Source organism: Neolamprologus brichardi, chromosome 12 (genome assembly GCF_056152115.1).
Source record: "Neolamprologus brichardi isolate AB-2024 chromosome 12, ASM5615211v1, whole genome shotgun sequence".
NCBI lineage: Eukaryota > Metazoa > Chordata > Actinopteri > Cichliformes > Cichlidae > Neolamprologus > Neolamprologus brichardi.
In genome coordinates, this window is record NC_142115.1 from 25,897,377 (window position 1) to 25,917,943 (window position 20,567).

The 20,567-nt window shown below is 39.3% G+C and overlaps 2 protein-coding genes across 2 annotated transcripts; both read right to left on the reverse strand.

Annotated features, from left to right (window-relative positions):
• Positions 1-2,140: 2,140 nt before the first annotated feature.
• On the reverse strand, positions 2,141-4,008 carry avp (arginine vasopressin). The gene is made up of 3 exons (XM_006789845.3): positions 3,646-4,008; positions 2,845-3,049; positions 2,141-2,769 (listed from the first exon to the last, which is right to left on the reverse strand). The coding sequence occupies exons 1-3, from the start codon at positions 3,763-3,765 to the stop codon at positions 2,633-2,635; spliced, it is 462 nt and encodes a 153-aa protein (XP_006789908.2). The 5' UTR covers positions 3,766-4,008; the 3' UTR covers positions 2,141-2,632.
• Positions 4,009-7,346: 3,338 nt separating this feature from the next.
• On the reverse strand, positions 7,347-17,000 carry ubox5 (U-box domain containing 5). The gene is made up of 7 exons (XM_006789846.3): positions 16,871-17,000; positions 12,752-12,815; positions 11,984-12,085; positions 10,043-10,779; positions 9,324-9,937; positions 8,559-8,741; positions 7,347-7,857 (listed from the first exon to the last, which is right to left on the reverse strand). The coding sequence occupies exons 2-7, from the start codon at positions 12,803-12,805 to the stop codon at positions 7,637-7,639; spliced, it is 1,911 nt and encodes a 636-aa protein (XP_006789909.2). The 5' UTR covers positions 12,806-12,815; positions 16,871-17,000; the 3' UTR covers positions 7,347-7,636.
• Positions 17,001-20,567: the final 3,567 nt, after the last annotated feature.

A 20,567-nucleotide genomic window follows, 5' to 3' on the forward strand; every position in this document is an offset into this window, starting at 1 on the left:
GTCTTTGGTGTTTAAATACTGACACAGAGGTCCTGCACATGCCTGTGCACACACCCACGAAGATTCAGAGAAGCACATGTGGACATCTGCTAGCGTTTCTTTGAATGGAACTCGGTAATTGATGCATTGAAAGGGTATTAGTATAGTATTGGTATTAGTAAAGTATTTACGAAAAGAAAAGTTACTTTCGTTTCCAGCCTAACTCTTTGTTCAAACAGTCAGTGCTCATAAATACAGGTATGATGCGCCAAGGCAGGCTCTGACAGGTTTAATCACCACTCTTTGAACAGAATCTTACTTGACTGATTGATATGAAATTTTAAAAAAATGGACGACACACCCAGAGTCAACATTCAATACAGTTCACTGCTAAAGGTCAAATTAGAACACAAAAAACGTCAGATTTCAGTCTTTTCAGGGATATTTTCCAAGTCTGGGGACAAATTAGGATGTGCGATTAGCGCAAAGCTCAGTAATAACATTTAATTACTGATTCATTTTGTTGTTAAGAGTTCAGATGACACTCTGAAGTACTGATCATGCAGGAAACTTGACACTTTTTACCCTTTAATGAATGCGCATGAGCAAGATTGTGTCGATGAACTCAGCTTTTGGGCACACAAACAAACAAACAAATAAATAAATAATGCACGGTTAAGTCATTTTAAAAGTGTCGTCCTGTTTTCCAACCTCTTTAGAGCCAAGGTTCATTGTGTATCCAGGTGTGGTTTTCAACTCTTACGTGTTGTGCAATTTAACTGAGCGTGCAAGCATACAGTATAATTACTGAGAAAAAAAAAAAGAAAAACATAATGCTGAAAGGAATTCTTCTGGTTGCACCAATGTCAATGAGTGACTTCTTGGCAGTTTATTTTAAAGGTGGGAACATTGGTAAGTCAGTAGGAGTCATAACTGACAAATAAAAACGGTGTCTGTAGGATGTTTGCGCTTGATTTGCACTTTTGATCCAACGGCTAATAGCTCCCCAATACCACCTAAGGCCTTTGAATCGCAGGACTTTATGATTTATGTGATCTTGCTTCCCAACTGTCTTTGCCTTTGTGACATAGATGTATTGACTGAGGTTTGAATCTCTCTGACATGTTTTGTTCCGTGAATGAGATCTGGAGGATTTGCTTTGGTTTTAAAGATAAGCCTCTGTAGTCTAGTGCGACTCCTCTGTTTAGCTAATGAAAACAGTGTTCAGTAACCAAAGTCTACAAAATACATCATTTGTTAACCACAAATGAGAATGTGTTGAACTAGCTAAAGATAAGGGATGCTTCACACATTCACTCTTGAAGCACTTTATTTGTGTCAGTTCCATGGCCAATTTAGTATTGTCATTTAACCTTACAGACATGTCTTTAAACTGTGGGAGGAGGCTGGAGTATCTGGAGGAAATCCACGCAAGGCACAGTGAGAACACACATACTCCACACAGACAGGCCCCGACTGATATTTGAACCAATCATCTTCTTGCTGTGAGGTGACAGAACATGACATTGCCACCCACGTGTAGGTTCCCCTTGTGCTACCAAAACAGCTCCGAGCTGTTTTGTCATCATGGTGTCACAGTGGTTGGGGTCTGAAACCTGGGGAATTGCCAGCAGGTCTATTTGTATCTGTGGATTTTGAGGCGTCTCCTTCATAGTGTGGAGCACAAGATGAGTCACACATAAAATGACTTTCCAAAGGTTTAGGATTTTTGACGTGCCACACAGGTATTGAGTCAATCAAAGAACATAACTGTCAAAATCTGGGAGGTCCTGCATCTAGTGCCAACTGGATTGAAAAACAGTGCAGACAAACTGCCAGCACATACAGATTTGGCAGCAAATTAGCATTCACACAGACGGGAGTCTGATAGTACGAAATCACTATCTTTCATCTACGCAAATTATACATGTTGGTACACAGTGCTGAGTTATATGGTTGGTGGATATGAATGCGTCAGTGCAGTCAGTTTATGTAATTCCTTGAGCAGCTAATCTGTGTGCAAAACAGTTTTGATCGAAACTGATCAAATTACAGCAATTACCATTCCTGATTACTCTGTGGTTATTGTGGTGGTTTCTTTGACTGTCGCTATCTTTCGCACGCTCAAGAGTATTCTGGGAAATGAGGAATCAGAAGAGCCTTTTTGGCATTCTTTCATTCTGTATTGTTTCTCCCATTTTTAATATACAACAATATTTCTACTACACAAGAAGCAACTGATCAAGCATTGACATTCTGCTGTTTTACCTGGATGCTTGTATCAACTGTAATCTTTAACCTCTGACTTATTTACAATGTGCTCTACTATATCTCAGTTTTGAAATTGGAGCTCTCGGGTGTCTTCTTAAAGAGAATAAACTTTGTTTACAGTATGTGCATTAGTATATACATTTTTTTAGGGGGGAGCACACATGAAACCTAATGTTTTCCTATCAATTAATGTGGTTCTTCTCCCCTTGTATTTTTAGCCCAGCTAATCAGAAAGACACTTCAAACAGAAACAGTAACAGAACCAAGAAAATTTAAATTGTTCAGAGTTCAGATCCCAAGGCTTATAGTGGAACATGGATGAACTTCATTTCTGTTGCAGTTCCAGGTCTTGAGCAGCAGATGGACGCCCACACATAAAATATCAGTACTCATTCTGTCCTCTGGCAGCCACATGGAGAAGACGCATCAGCAGCTCTGTTGGTGAGCCTCTTGCAGAGCCGTGGACAGGATCTGTGGCCTCTGACTCTCCCAGGCAGTCAGAGTCCACCATACAGCCCTCTGAAAAGAACAAAAATAAGAAATGAAGTTCATATCTTACATGTCAACATGTCAATCAATCAGACCAGTTCGTACCAGAATTGCAGCAGAATCCAGAAGTAGCGCAGTGCCCTCCCTCAGACCCACAGGATCTCCCTCCTGCCTGGCAGGGGGTGAGCAGGTAGTTCTCCTCCACACAGTGAGCTGTTTCTGGGGAGCCAAGCAGGCAGCCGAAACCGTCCCCACAGCAGATACTGGGGCCAAAGCAGCGGCCCCTGTCTCCAGGGCCACAAGACTTGCACTGGAGGAGAATGGAATTGAATTTAGCAGTATTATTTTCTGTTATATTATATCATGTTACAAGACCAATGATACTTTCACGTTCTTTTCCATCTCCTATGCAAGAAAATCAACATTCATTGCATTGCCTCAGCAGAAGAATTATAGCAATATGAGCATGTGAAATAAGTCACAACCATCTTCTTTCCTACAGTCTCTCACTGTAAATCAGTATTTTTAAACTACATGAGTAATATCTAATTTGTGACTTTAAAAAAGGTTCAATTGAGTTGGTGCTATTTTTTTAAACCTTTCCATAAGTGACTTTTATTTTTTATCTGTATGATTTCTCTTCCGTTTTTATTAAAATCTGATATATGATTGCTCTTCTGAGCCCAACCCAGTAAACCACTCACATTTTGATCCCATAACATCCATTGCACGCTCGGTTTCCCTTATTTAAAGGCTGCTTAGCATTCCTTTAAATTTGTGAATTGCTGGACCGTTTTTCTCTATTGGTTATATTTTTTCTAATGTTATAGGCTAAAGCCAATTTAGAATCAAACACAGCCAGTTAAAGAATAAGCATGCTGTCTTAGCAGAAAGAACAATGCTCACCTGTCTGATCCCAGTTTCAGTCAGCGCTCGCTTCCCTCCTCGGGGGCAGTTCTGGATGTAGCAGGCGGAGGAGAACGCAAGGAGTCCTAGGACGCACAGGGGGAACAAGGAGTGAGGCATCGCTGTCGGTTTGGAGTGAGCGCCGCGCTACACCTTTGTGTCCTCCGCCGGTGTGGATGTCTGTCTGGTACTGCGGTCATTTCTCACTTATAAGCAGATGGACATGTTTGACAAAGCGATTGATTCCTGACGTCACTTTCGTCCCCGTTGCGCTCTCTCCGCAGGGATGCGCGCCCGAAGGCCACCGGCGTGCGCGCGACGCGTGCGCGAGAGGTCGCCACAGATGTGGCTCTGCATCGGATGTGTGCCATCTAACAAATGTACACAAAAACAGACACGACAGCAGAAGATACAATTTCTGTATTCAGCACTGCGCCTATTTGTAATAACTTTGAATAATTTCACCCCCCGCTTTGACTGACACACTGAAAACGGCAAAACATGAACAACTAATTGGAGTTTGCGAACAATTTATTAGCCCAAATTAACCGCAATGAAGGGGAATAATGAAGAACATTTAATGATCATGCACAGTTCGTCACTGTGTGTAGTTTTCACTTTTAGATTAAGACAAATGTGGTAGCATCATGACAACAGAGGTCACACAAATTATGTTCCAGACTTAATGTAAAACTAGTGGGTGTAATGATCCTAACCAGAGAAGCATTTTCAAATAAACATATTACACCTTGATTATTCCTTTCAGCGTCTTGTTGCATGCTCGGGGTTGCATCTCTCTTATTAGCTGTTGTTATACTAATCAGCAGTTAAATGAGAAACGGCAAAACTGAGCATCAAAGGGTGCAGGTTCAGGTGTGAAGCTCTTTAATTAGAGTCACAGCATTCAAAGCTCATCCTTCAGTGAATCCAAATCTCATTAAACTTTACAGTACTCCAAATGTGAAAGAAAAAGTTTTACAGAATTTACTTTCAAACATTTCTCTCATGATCTGCGGCAGCAGATCGAGTGGAGCAGAGAGAGGACTCAAACGCAGACACCGGCTTTAATAGAAGGCGAGCAGTTTATTCAGGGCGTTTGGCAAAACGGTACAAAAATAAGAAATGCAAATTTTCGTGAAAACATAAACTGCAACAATAGGAACATGGAGACACAGGGGTATGCGAACAGACGCTCTGACAGGGGAAAACAGAGACAATAAATACAGTGAGGGGTGAACAGGGGAGTGGAAACAAATGGGACCACAGCAGGAAGAAATAGGACATAACGAGACAGGAGCCGCAGCACTGAACACAACACACCAGAGACAAGAACTATCAAAATAAAACAGGAAGTAGCTCGAACACCGAGACCCAGACAAACAGGACTATAGGAGGCCCTAAAGTGCCAAAATCAAAATTGAGACATAACTAAGACTCAGTGAAAAAAATGTATGTCATTAAATACATGAAAGTATCAACAATAAATACTCTTTCATGTGTGTATTTATTTTACTTTACAAAAATTTCTGTGTATTTTTTTTACAACTATCTCTAGGTTTACAGAGAATGATCCAATAAGTGGAAATAGTGAGCTCCAGTGAGCAGGAGTTCTCTGGGTGAACATGCCATGTTGACACCAAATGTCAGAGGAAAATAGCCAGACTGGCTTGAGCTGAGGGAAGCAGCAAGAATTCAAATTACAGTTGATTAAACGCAAGGTACGCAGCAGAGCACCTCTGTGAACACAACAGATGCAGAAGACCACACCGGGTCCCACTCTTGTCAGCTGAGAACAGGAAAATGGGCGAATGTTTCCTGATCACTCTCAATTTCTACTGATTGTTGGATCATAATTTGACATAAACAACATGTAAATGTAGCTCCACCCTGGCTGTTTTTTCATGTGGTGGTGTAAGGGACATTGTTCTGGCACAATTTGGCACCAGTTGAGCAATATTTAAATACCACAGCCTATTTGAGTATTGCTGCTGACCATGTCCATCCCTTTATGAAGGGATGAAGTCTCTACCCACAAGCCATCTGGCTAATGAATTGCTGAAATATTGGACAGTTTATTTTGCACAATCACTATACACACTGTACTTTTATATGCCACTATCTCTGCACTACAGCTGCTACAGTATTTCATTATTCTGTATTTATTTATTGTAGTCTTTTATATATATATATATATATATATATATATATATATATATATATATATATATATTTTATTTTATTTTTTCTTTATTTTTTATACTTTTTCTTATTTATATCTAGGCATTACTTATGTGCAATATTGAGAGGGCTCTGGGCCTAAGAATTTCATTACTGGTAGTTATGTGCCATTATTTCCTGTATATGACAAATAAAACCTTAAAACATGTGACGACATGGCACCTGGTAGTTACAGAGTGTACCTAAGAAATTTTCGGTTAAAAGTAAATGGTTGTTTTCAGTGAAGAATTACCAGAGAGAATAAATTTCTCACATTTTATTAGATTAATTAATGCTAATATTAATTTTCTTAGTATGTTTTCATTCATTTAGTGGTATAATAACTGATCTATTAAGTCACATGTTTACTTGTAATTATGGCAGTTTTAGTCTTCTGCAGAAATTTCTTGATACCTCTAATAAGGTGTATAATAAGAAAAGTTTACAAACAATAAGAGTTCACAACATAAGCAAAGTTTTTGTCTAATAAGTGTATAAAGTCAGTGACTTTGACTAATACAGTGTGATTCAGTATAATTTAAGCACTTTAACTACCACTTGTATCGGAAACAGCCCATGTCTTCATTTCACATGCAGAACTGACTCCTGTCTTTTCTCTTACTGAGCGGATACAGGATCACGACCTTGATTAAGCTTAATGCTGTCAAGGAAAGCAACATACAGATTATGCTATTTGTGATGGTGAACACCAACTGAATACTGTTTGCCTCGCATTTCTCCGTTTAACCCTTCTGTGCACAATAACTCAGGCTTCTAAAAGGTAATTAGCTTCAAGAGTTCAGAAGGTAGAGAAAGAACACGTGGGCAAGGAGGAGGTGCAGCCTCCTAATGTAAAACTGCTCCTTAAAAAGAAACCTGAAACCTAATGTAATCTAGTGTGAGTCAGTGTTTCATTCTACCTGAAATACCAACATAAAGGTTATTGTTATTATCACATAAATATATTTAAAACTAGTACATGATGTGTCTGGAAGTTCTTATTATTCCATCTTCTGCCTGCGTTCACCCATTTAAGACAGGAAAACAAGGCAAGGAACAGAGATAAGGACAAAGAACATATGACATCAGGAGGTCAGCTGAACACAACACTGTCTCCTTCTTCACAATGACCACATAACCTTGGTTGGACTCAATTTCCACTTAAATTCTTTTGGTCTCTTGCTTCTGTGCCCAAACCTTTTCTACGTACCTAGTCAAATGCATCCACACAGAGAGCGGCCACACAAAGACTGCAGACCCAAGGCTGCAAGTACACTTCAGCGCTTGATGAAAATAAAGAAAGAGGGGGTGGAGGAGATAAAGAACAGGACTTTATCCAAACTATATTTTTTTCAATATTTGCAAAGGTCTTTGCTTTCACAGATGTCCTTTCCTGATCTGTGGAAATTAATAAAACAGGCCTGTGTGATCTGATATTGTGACAATATGAGTGTAAGAAGATGTGAAGAAATACAATTTACTGCTAGATCTGAGGTATCTTTAATCCACGTGAGCAAAAATATACAAAATAATACAATAAAACAGACAATTTAACAGGAGTGGTTGTGAAAACAGCAGTTATAACGTGACAAATAGACTTACAATGTAAAGATGTCATGCTTACAAAAAGGGTGATAAAGGTACTGTCAAGAAAAGTTAACGGTCCATAAATAAAATCCCGAATTTCCAGTTGCAATTTTTTTCTTTTTACTTAAACATCTGGAATACAATCATGTCTTCAATTTGTAAGTGTCGGTTGGATTCTTATGCTATGTTAGTGATGCACCCGTGTGATGAGAGCACGTGGGGTGGGATGTTGGCAGGTTGGGCACACAATACGATTGGATGTTGATGTAGTGGCCGACCTCAGAGGATTGGCTTCCTTCTGCACGCAGGCGCGGCAGAGCAAGTGACCACAGCTCAGACGGTAGACGGATGATGCTGAGGTGGAGTAAAGGGACACAGAACAGGAACACGCAGAACACATCTTCTCACCTATTAAGATGGAGTGGGGGAGAATCACTTAATACTCACTTAATTTCAAACAAACTTTAAATACTTCTGCCATAAAATTTTAAGCAATGTTCTGTAGCCAGGTAGCATTTGGGGCACTGTTTATTATATTAAACCAATTTAAATTAAGTCAAACTGATTTGGATATAAGGTCACTCAGAGTGCTTTACAAAGGGAGAGCAATACAGAAAAACATTTAAAGAATGTAAATGCAACTCTGGTTAAGCATTGAATGAGAAAGCGTGACAGCACTCTAGAAAGTAAACACTGTTTGTTTTGTCTTTTGTGGCAATGATCAGCAGGGAAACAGTAGACATCTGGTTCTTATGTTACAAATGTATCTAGTAAAACTGAACACTTGCATTTCTCCCACTTCACTGGCACTTTAAACTTGAACATAGGCTCAAGGTTTGTTTTTCAGTATTTTTTTTCTCCACTGTAATGATACAAAATTGAGTTTGTGGAACTTATTCAGAACAGAGGTAAGCAGCAGCGAAGTGGTCAGAGAAATTTTCATGTATGGTTTTATACCTCTGTTTTATTTCTAACTGACATGAATCAAAACTGACTACACCAAAAACAAGATTTCTAAACAACTTCTCCACATTTCTTTATTATATTTCAACAGTTATATACTTTGGGAATAGTATTTACTCAAATGTATCAGAGGGTGCAAATCCTACCTGTAGAACTGCTCAGGAAGCCTGAATTCTGGCGCTGTTGGGTGGTATTCAGCGTTTCAGAGTCAGGACTAACCCGCTTCTGGGGCAAATTTGAAGTGAAGGAGGGCCGGCCCTGCAGGGCAGAGAAGAGGGCCTCATCCAGACTAGCAGATAAACGCTGCTCGTGGGAGCTGCAGCTCGGAACTGAAGGTGCACAATGAGGAAGCAAACATGAAGACAGCAGAGAAGTCAACAATCAAGACAAACTGAAAAAATGGCATGGATATGGTTTAGATCAGGGATGTCAAACTCATTTTACATGTCTGTCCACATACTTTGATCTTAACCTCCTAGGACCTGGCGTCCACATATGTGGACATCACATTTTGGGTTATTTAGACCAAAATACTCAATTTTGCTCTACAAGGGCCTGATATCCACTTACGAGGACATTATACTGCTACTGTTCTATCAAATTTTAAACGAATATCCTCATATGTGGCTCTTATTTTTCTTAAAAACAAAAATAAGGTAAAAAAAAAAATCTGGTAATTCTTTGTTTTTACATTCATCGGGCCCCAATAAGCCCAAATATCAAAGAGAAATTAAAAATGCATACTGTGGAAGAGTTCGGGTCTTAGGAGGTTAAATGGGCCAAACCAGTAAAACTCCAGAAAAGAAGTTTAACTACATGTTTCAAAAGCCATCCAGCTGGATTGGGCCAATTCTGGTCCCTGGGCCTTATGTTTGACACCCCTGGTTTGGATGTTTACATGTTATACTCACCAGAAACTCCATCACTTTTTAGTTTTTTTAGTTGGAGTTCCCTCTCAGGTGTCAATGTGTCCTTGGATTCTTTGGAAATCTCACTTAAATCCCGTTTCTTTCTCCTGTCTAATGCTGACTTATTACCTTTACTTAAAGGCTCAGATGTGTGATTTTTATTATCTGACAAAGGTCCTGACCCTGCATCTTCTATCTTCACAGTCCTGTTTGTGATTCTGGTGTCAGCATTATATTCAGCAGCACCACTGTTTGAGCTTTTACTGAGGCACAGAGAGCTCTGAGACTGTTCGTGTACTTTGGAGGCTAGAAGTCTTGAGGCCTGTGTATTCTCTCCTGTAACTCCTCTCCCCAACATCCCATCCCTCCTCGTCATTCCTTTCTGCAACAGGAAGTGGTCAATGCGACTTTTCAGTTGGGGGTTAGGAAGAGGTTGGGAGGTTGAAGTGAATGGTACACCGGTGAAAGGGTCGTTTGGGGGTCTACCCCAAGTGGCTTCCCTCTTCTGGTACTCTTCTAGAGTGGAGTTGTCCACTGATACACCACTGGGCAGCAGCATAGGTAGCATCATCACTTCCTGTGTGAGTGGATCAAGGAATTCTTCTGGGATGGAATGACTACCAAAGTAAACGACATATTGGCACACATCAATACTTAAAACCAACAGTATAGATGTGACAGCCTGATAATTAGTTCTACTACTTGTGAAATTACACAAATACCTTGGAGGTTCTTGCAGTCCCTGCTTGCTTTGTCTGATAGGGGGTGCAAAAAATGCAGGCTGTTGTAGCCGTCTTTCACTGGCCTCGTGGACTTTTTTGATCCTCTCCACTTCTTCTGCAGGGCAGATGCGAGCAGGTTGTCCCCACACAGTCAAAGATTTCAGCCCCAGAGATGATGCTGCACCACCATAAGGCATGGTTACACGAAGCTTTGTCACAGCCCCGAGCGAGAGCAAACCTCGGCTCCATAGCTCCTCTTGCAGACAGTTTGCAGGTTGTGGAGGAGGCGAGGACAGAAACGGGGCCCTGGGGCAAAAATTTGAACGTGTGAAACAGACTTTGGTTTCCTCCTTTAGTTCGCAACGAGCCACCAGTTTAAACTCTGGCTCATAATTGCTGGATTCCGTGTTTGTCTGATGTTTGAACATGCAGCCTCTTTTCTGAGGCTCACCTGGAGTCCCTTCACTCCACTGCTGGGCCTGAAGACTCCACTGGTGGCCATTACTCTGTTGAGATTTACTCTCATGTTTTCGAGGTTCTCGTCTATTTGCTGCATTCTGATCTTTCGCTTGTATCTGCTTCTTTTGTGGAAAATCTTTGGTGCCTGTAGAAGGTAACGGATCAGAACTGGTGCTGATCTCCAGTCTCTTGCAAGCCTGTCCCCTGTCCATACCCCAGGGCCACAACTCCACATCCACCCTACACAGCTCCACCTGGAAGCCAAACTTCAATGTCACCTTAAAGGAACAGAAGAAAAATGTGTAAGGTACGGATATAAACACATTACTATAATAATCATACCTAGTTTTTTTTAAAATATGACTCTTACAATGCATTATGAATCCTCATCAAAATACAGGATATGTTCTCCATAAAAACTCAAATAAATAAATCATATTCAGGAAAGTTAAACTGTCACATGACATCCCACAGTGGAGAATACCACAGTTCATTGCAACAATGTGGGAAAGTTTTTGTTTAAACTGACTGCTTTAAACATACAAATGTACCATCGCTGCCAGAGAAAAACATGATGGTAAGAACTACTAATCTCGATTTCTCGATTTGGTGTTGGCCAGAAGGGCCGATGGCGCGATATGGCAGCCTCGCTTCTGTCAGTCTGCCCCAGGGCAGCTGTGGCTACAACTGTAGCTTGCCTCCACCAGTGTGTGAATGTGAGAGTGAATGGGTGGATGACTGGACGTGTAAAAGCGCTTTGGGGTCCCTAGGCGGGACTAGTAAAAGCGCTATACAAATACAGGCCATTTACCATTTACCATTTCTATGCACAAAGAGGCTGAACACACATTTCCTATTGAAGCGTGATTCATGAAGGGAACAATACATGCAGGTGTGTATGCACATTTAGTAAATCTGACTTTCCTTTTAAATGCCATTTTTGGCTTTTTACCCTTTTGTTGCATTTTTGGCACAAATACACTTTGGGTGCTCAGTCAGTGAACGGTGTTTTCTATGAGGAAAAAAAATAACCTGCACAGCTTTCAAATGAACAAAAGAGATGATATAACAGACTTAAGGAAAAGGAAGCATATTAAGACCTCTTTAGAACACCTACTGCATTCTGGTTTAAAGGGGTTCAAATCTTAAGCTTGTAACAAGAATAAAAATAAACTTTACAGTTGGATATCCGTGTTCAGCCCCATCAACATAATACTCTACATAATTAATGTTTGGAAACAAAAATACAGTCAAAAAGATGACAAAACAAACAAAAAACCATAGATAAAATATAATATATGCGACTCTTCCTCAGTGTCTTCCTGACCTGCACATTTTCCCCAAATTCCCTGTTTTCAAGCGTTTATTATTTAAATAAAAGGTAGTGGTACTTTTTTCAGTACCAAATACTATTTCTACTGGTACCTATTATTTAATGAGTATGACATTAAATAATAGGTAAGTATGACAGTGAAATCTTACCTGTACAGGTGGACGAAGGAAATATTCCAGCTTAAAGCCACGTCTGCGGAGGGCAGGGTCAGCTGATACAAGATTTGTGACATCATAGCCATCTGCGCACAGCTGGAGAAGAAAATTAAACTGGTGTCAGTGTTTTTCAGTGAAAGCTTGAAATTGAAAATGTACAGAGAAAAGCTACATTATGTTGTAGTAATGTAGGATTGACTGCTTCTTGAGGCGACTGTCGTGATTTAGCACTATAGAAATAAAACTGAATCGAACTGACAGCAGATATGAGAAAATTTGAAAACAATTACAGTACACATGCCTCACATGCTCACGAGAGAGTCATCACAAGGTTAAACACGGAAAGCTCATATGAAATGAGAACGAGCCATGTAAAAGACATAAATAGGGCACATGTGGAGTAAAAAAAAAAAACTGTTTTCTTGAAGGTGATAACATTCATTTTTTTAATCCTCTGAGTGTGATGAAAAAGACAGCCATGATCGGATTAAAAAATACCAATGAAAAGAACACAAGGACGGTTGTGATTCAGTCTCCCACACAGCACTTTATCCCACCGGTTTTTTATTTATTTTTATTTTTACATCACTGTCCTCCACTTCCTGTGTCATTTTGCATCTGTCTGCGCTGCTTTGAACTGCTTATCTAAAAACATATCAAGCCTTTTCTTGGACTTTAAAAAACAAAAAATAAAATAGTTAAATAAAAAAAGAAAGGAGGGGAGGGTACCTTTATGTGGCAGGTCTATAAAATATATCTCACCTTGTTACAATGAGCTGTCGTGTGAAAATGTGGCAAGCAGAGATTCACAACCATACTCTCCAATCTGTAAAGAGAAACAGTTTGTAGTTATGAACGTTTTCTGACGTCACTTACACAAAACTTATAGGTCACAGCAAAATGGGCCATTTAGTGAATAGAGCTCATAAACCCCAACTCAGAAGGTAAACATATATTTGCTGTGTTTACACTTCCATCTCATAATCATCTCTCAATAACGATTTTTAACACTAAGTTGAATGACCTGAGCTTAATTTTTCATTATAATAACATAAAATGGACATTTAGCGAAAGAGCCTGAACTTTGCATGCACTAACAATAAGCACAACAAGAGGACGTGTTTGTTCTTTAAGCACAGGCTATTTAACATTTAAAGTCATACGTCATTGCAATTCCCAACAATATTATTATACAGTAAGTATTTATTACGATGAAGAGGAAAGACCCTGATTTGCACATATGTTTGAGCTGTATTTCAACTGAATTCAATGATTCATTTCTGACTGCCTCCAAGATAGAACTGAAATCATTAGTCAGTTAACAATAAAACACATGATTTAGCAGTTAATTAATTTATTAAAGGGAAAGCCAAACATTTCTCCTTCTTCATCTTCTTTCAACTGCTCCCTTTAGAGCAGGGGTCCTCAATCCCAGTTCACAAGGGCCGGTGTCCCTGCAGGTTTTAGATGTGTCCTTGATCCATCACAGCTGATTTAAATGGATAAATTACCATCTCAACTGTCTTGAAGTTCTCCAGAGGCCTGGTAATGAACTAATCATGTGATTCAGGTGTGTTGACCCAGGGTGAGATCTAAAACCTGCAGGGACACCAGCCCTCGGGACTGGGATTGGGGACCCCTGCTTTAGAGGTTGTATGCTGGACCACGTGCCTGCATGTCACCCCATCTCTAGCATCCTTCACTATCACGCCAACCCTCTGCATGTGCTATTTTATTACATCAAGAACCTTGTCTGTGGTCTTCCTCTTTTCATCCTTTGTGGAAGCTTCATCTTCAGCATACTTGGCACAGTGTATCCACTATCCTTCCTCTGCACATGTCCAAAGGATCTCAGCATTACCTCTTCAAACAGCTCAACCTGACCTGTTAATCTGATATAACTACTCTTAATCTTGTCCAAACATCATAGTCCATGTGGACTATGAGTGCAGATCGTTTTGACCTTCTCTATACTTCTCCATCAAACGGCTTCTCTGTGTTACATCACTGTACATTAGAATGGGAGACACAGCCTTCAGCTTTCAGGCCCCTCTTCTGTGGAACCAGCTTCCAGTTTGGATTTGGGAGACATACATTCTTTCTACTATTAAGATTAGTCTTAAAACTTTCCTTTTTGATAAAGCATATAGTTAGGGTTGGATCAGGTGACTAAATCCTCCCTTAGTTATCCTCCCTGCTTGCTTGCTGCTACTACTGCACATTCACCTAATGTATATACTATATATATAATGTTCTTCCTTTACCACCCCCCCCCCCCCATTTTTGCACATGTCGAGGAGCGTGTCAGGTTACATTTCACTGTGTGTTATAAGTGTATAACTATGTGACAAATAAAGAACCTTGAACTTGAGTTACGCTGCAGGTCTAGGCTGCTGGGGGATTCCCATAATACATTCAGTGTTTCTTCTTCAGTCACCTTTTTCACTCACTATGTGTTAACAGACCTATCTGCATTTAATTAGTGTGAATGCTTGTAAAAGCATTCACAGTATTGTTCTTCTAATCTTTATTCTTCTATTTTATTATTATTATATATTCCGTACGTTTTTTGTACTCCTACTCCTTCAAAACCGTTCAACTTAGAAAAACCATTCAAACACCGTTAGATTCCTCTTCTTTTGGACATGACTGCTTGTATTTTTCGCATTTTTAATATTTATATTTTTAATTTTATTCAACTTTTTTCAACAAAAATTTCCCATGTATTTCAATGGGGAGACCCTTCAAATCCTCATTCAACTTACTCATTTTTAAACTCTTACTACTTCCACATACGTTGACATAGAGCCACCATTCAAACTTTAAAACGAAGACAAGACATTCAACTCTTCAACTTGTATTTATCTTTTCAATATCTATTATACTTTTTCTTCAGTTCCAGTTTAAGTTTCATGATGTTTTTTCACCCGTTTCAGAGTTTATAATGGGTGTTTATGGGACGGAATGTTGGCGCTAGAGTGAGACAGCTCAACTGCTAGAGTGAGAGGAGCGAAAAAATTAATCTTAAAATCTTTTTTTAAAACTGCTGCTGTGTCCGCAGCGTTTGCTCTACAGGTCTGATTTTACCCTCAAAACGTAGCCATCGCTGTCCTCTTTCATCCAATGTGTTTACTATTGTACTAGGTGTTATGGTTCTTTCATAAATGTCACCAATGCACAGCCTCCTCCCTCCAACTCTTCCATAGACTCTAATGTTAAAATGGCTCAGAAGGTTCGTTTGAAAATCAGAAGAGCATGGTGTCTTTACACTGTCACCACGTCTATATAATAAACTCCACAGCCATGAAAACTGAGAATTTGGTAGACTGGACATTGCTGGTGCTCACAGTGAAAGAATTTTGTCAATACGACCTGTACTTTTCATTTGGGAACGATTTGTTTCGGCCTGACTTTTCTGTTCATTTTAAGCATCAAAAGTGAGGCGCATGTCTGTCTGTGTGTGTAGGGAGCCATTGGGTGCAGTCACTATAGCAACCAGGCTCACACCTGCCTGCCTAACGAGCTCTGTCTCACTCTGCCAAGATTCATCTTAAACACTTCTCTTTTAACTGCTGCTGTGTCCACAGTGTTTGCTCATCAGCCATCATTTTACCCTCAAAACGTCGCCATCATTGTTCTCTGTCCAACACCGTGTCTTTAAAAGCTCAGAGATGTAAACTTTTTAAACTGTGTGGATCCAAGTGGAGGGATAACATTTTAGTTATTCAGTGATTCAAAGACTATGAACTTTTAATATTCATTCAGATGTTTTCTGACTCTAAATTTTATTTTCTCATTTCTTAGGTTTTTTTCATTTACATTTAAAAAATTTTCAGCTATTTTCCAACTTCTTCTGTGTAAATGTCAGCTTTTAGCAGTTCAGCACTTTGGTTTTCAGGTTCAAAATTCAGTTTTTTCATCCCATTCAAAATTTTTAACTCAAAATTCAGCAATTAATTCATTTCAGTGCATACATTCAGATTCAAGCATTCACACTGCAGTTTCTTCAGAAAATGCACTTTCTAGTTATTAATTATTATTAACCTCTGTCTCTCTTCCACAGCATGTCTTTGTCTTATGTTCATCAACTCAACCCCAACAGGTCGTGGCAAATGGCCACTGATCTGAGCCTGGTTCCACTGAGGTTTCTTCCTGTTAAAAGGGAAGTTTTCCTTCCCACTGTCGCCAAAGCCCTTTCTCATAGGGGGTCATATGATTGTTGGGGTTTTCTCTGATTTCTCTGTATTATTGCAGGGTTTTTACCTTACAATACAATGCGTCTTAAGACAACTTTTGTTTTGATTTAGCGCTTTATAAACTGAACTGACTTGAACTGAACGTCTGTGGTACTGATAAATAATGATGTATGATTTTTTTTCTCTCTGACCAGACGTTTAATGGATAAATAACTTCAACTCGTACAATCATTATTAAGACAGTCGAAACAATCAGAATTAATAACAGTTCACCGATAGCGGAGTCAAAAACAGTTATCAACGACTATTCTGATTGTTTTCAAGGTATGATCTAAAACAGCCAAATTAATGTCTCTCTGTTTCTTGTAGGAAAATAACTAAACCGAGAACATCGCCACTTTTTCACCACTTAAGGATATTTTTAATACAAAGCTATTAATGACTGAACAAGAACGCAATCGTTTCAGGGACACTGTCAAACGTATCGCTGCAGCTTTCGGTTAGAATAGACTTTAACTCATAACAGATTTTACATGTAACTGAAACTACCTGGTTCCATGTAAAATCTGTTATGAATTCAGCTGTATTCTAACCAACAGCTAACAATGAGCTAATATTTAAACTTGGGTGAGACTGACAGTGTTAACATTTCCACAGCAAACTAAACCAATGAAAATTAACTCACTTTGCTTGGTTGCTGACACTTGCCCGCTTTGAGTCTTTATTTTGCGTGTCTAATCATTAGGAAAAAAGCTACTAGCAGCGATCTGTTATTAGCCACAAAACAGCTACATAGCTTAGCCGGCTCAGCTACGGCACCCTGTAAGGCACATACTTCAAATTTCGTCAACAAATTACATTATTAGTAAGCAGATTTTGAGTGGATTTAGCTGCCTGTTCATTAATACTTAGGTGTTTTTGCCATAGTTTGTACTGAAAGAAAGCCACTACAGACAATTACCATCTTTTTAATTTTTTATGCACTCTTTTTGAGTTTGAGGCTGTTTTTTTTTTGCCAACCACGAACTCTTCTACCAGGCTATCCATCCAATGTACTAACTACTCGAGGTGTTACTAACTACATCCTGTGCAGGTAGAAAACATTCAAAACACTGCCACAGTTAGGTTTATTGTTTTGCTATACCTTTCTGCCAGTAAAGAATCAGTGGAATTTCCCAGTACATTTTTAAAGGTCATTTGTCATAGTGACTTTTTTCTCCTCATAGCAAAAAATGATCCACATCAGTGGCACAATACATTTAACCTTCCAGTGTTATTTACACTTTATTTCGAATAATTTATGTGCTGAAATTAAGTTTTTTTTTTCTAAAAAATAGACGGAAAATTATAGTTTTCAGTTTAATAACAGTGCTCCCTGATTTGTTGCGTCATGAACAGACATTCAAAATATTCTGTGAAAAACCTTTCACTCCAGTGTGTTAAAAGTAGATTTCAAAGAGAAGATTTTTTTTTCGATCCTGAGATTCCAGTATTTGAAAACTATACAAATGTAATCATAGATAACATAGATACTTATTTTTCTATATTTAAACCTAAAATATTAGAAAACTCTACACACAAAATATTAATTGTGATGTCAATAACTGAGTATGGACCTTTGATCCATAATTTTGTTGTACATGTACAATGACAGTAAAAGGCTATTCTATTCTGCTGATGGTGAGATGTTGTAATTAAATTTTTTTTTACCTTATATCCAGAAAATAATAATGGCAAGGCCTCTGCATTTTCCATCGAAAAGTGCTCTGTGTCCATCTTGTCCCTTTCACATATGGATATTGTATTGCATCCTCTATATGAAGGTCAGCAGGGTTGCTCATCTGTAAAAGCTGCAGCCTACTTCATTTCAAGGATATCTCAGTTGGATACATAGTGTTCAGAGGGATGGACCCAGACTTCTTTTGTTTGAGGGTTGTTATTCTTTTGCTCACTATTATACCTTTTAGTAATTTAATTTCACACCTTATAGTATCTACATTCTACGTAATAAGCTTAGGGTACTGGCTCGATTACTTAGTTGCTTTTACTTAAGCACATTCACATTGTGCTTCTTACATACAAAAAATAAGCCTGCGAATTAATGCACTGCCTTACTATAATGTATACTCACTGGCCATATTATTAGGTACACTTTGCTAACATTGGGTTGGACCCCCTTTTGCCTTCAGAACTGCAGAAGAACCACAGCTTTGGTGTGAATCTCCCATTCCACCACATTCCAAAGGTGGATTTACATCTGGTGACTGCTGAGGCCATTTGAGTACAGGGAACTCATTATTATTTTCAAGAAACCTATTTGACATGAGATGTGCTTTGTGAAGTTATCCTGCTGCTAAGCTGGCCACTGGCGGAGCTCACGGGGACATCACTGCAACCCCCCCTGGCTTCTGCTCCGCGGCTGCTGAGTGACCCCTCATCTGGGACTCTCGTCAGCTCTTTCTGGGATAGTGGCGCGGCTGCCCCTCTGTTGGTCTTCCTTGGTCTCTTGAGTTCTGGGGGCCTCTGGATGTCTGGAGTTCTGATCTCCTCCATACCTGCTTCATGCCCTGGTGGACGGGGCTGTGGCTCCCCACACCCTCTAGCAGATCATTACATGAAGGAACCTTTTAAAAACAAGCACGTTCATGCTCACAGGTATACACACGGGTGCTCACACACACAAACGACACTCTTTTTGGCTCCTGCCTCAAAGCACACTGTGTGCTGTCGATCTTACGTGCTGCACAATAATGTTTAATATTTAGTATTTACAGTTATATTCCCATATATCATCGTGATGTTGTTTATTCTATTGCTCTCGTTTTCTTCTGCTTGTTTTCTTTTTTCATTCTCAACAGCTGAAATTAAAAAAAGTATCTACTGTTATCTATTGTTAGCTAATTTATTGTGATGGTGTTATTTTTATTATGTTGCTCTTTGTTGTTTGTTTTATCTTCTGGTTTTTTATCTCCATACAGGTGATCCAGGTGTTTTGTTTGTTTTTCTTTTTTTCTTCCCCCCTTTCTCACCATCTCTTCTCCCCTCTATTTTTCTTTCTCTCCCTCTCTTTCTTTCATTCTTTCTCCCTGTCCTATCCCCCAGTCATGTCTGTCCTGTCTTTAAAAAACGAAAATAAAATAAATACATAATTATAATAAAGGTCAATCAAATGGACCAATATGGCAAGGCCATGATGATCCACTTTGTAAAGTAAATCCACTTGGCATCTTTCTTGGCCTTCAGACAACAATTCTGATGGCTAAAGATCCAAACGGGACAGGCAAAAAAAAAAAAAAAAAAAGTTATCCTGCTGAAAGCAGCTATCAGAAAATGGGTACATTGTGGTGATAAAGGGATGGACACGATCTGCAACAATACTCAACAGTTGATACAAGGCAGAATGGATCCATGATTTCAGCTTGTTTACAAAAATTTAGACTCTACCATCTACAATTCACAGCAGAAACTGAGACCAGGCAACATCTGACCAGGCAACAGTTTACAATCTTTTGTCACTGAATTTTGGTGAGTCTTAGCTCACATGAGTTACACTTGTGGTATTCTGCTGCTGTACTCCACCTGCTTCAAGGATAATTGTGCATTCAGACATGCTTTTCTGTATACCTTGGTTGTAACAAGTAGTTATTGGAGTTGCTGTTTCCTTCCTCTTATCTTCAGGCAGTCTGGCCATTCTCCTCTGACCTTTGGCACAAGGCATTTCTACTTAGAATGGTTGATTTACAGACCATTTTCTGTAAACCGTAGAGATGTTTGTGTGGGCAAATCGCAGTTGCCCAGCAGGTTTTGCAGTAGGCAGACCAGATCGACTACTACAAACAACAAACTTCAGTCACCTTTCTTCCCTATTCTGATGGACAGTTTAATCTTCAGGATGCACCTGCATGCCTAAATTGCAGGTGTGTCTGACAAAGTGGCCGGTAAGTTGAACTCAAAGTAAATTCGCTAAACCTACATTAATCTTTTGCTCAAATATATTGCTTCTAATGACTATATGTGACAAAATATAACGTATACTAATATATTGCTGTAGTGTAGCATTTGTTTTTTGTTTATTTATAAGTGCTGAATACCTCTTTCACCACTGGACAATGCTTTTTAGAGCTTTTTAGAAGTATAAAGAAAAAAAATGACAGATTTTTTTTTTTTTTTATCTCCTTCTACTTTGTAAATAATCTGAGGGGAATGAATGGGAAACCACTGCTTTAAGAGACATCCATCCATCATCTGTCTCGACAGCAGCTTTCTTTGGGGCGCGAGACAGACACCAGCTCATGTTCACATCCACACCTATGGCCAATTTAGAACATACATATATGTGGATGGTGATGTAAACAGGGGTACCCAGAATGAGGGACAGAGAG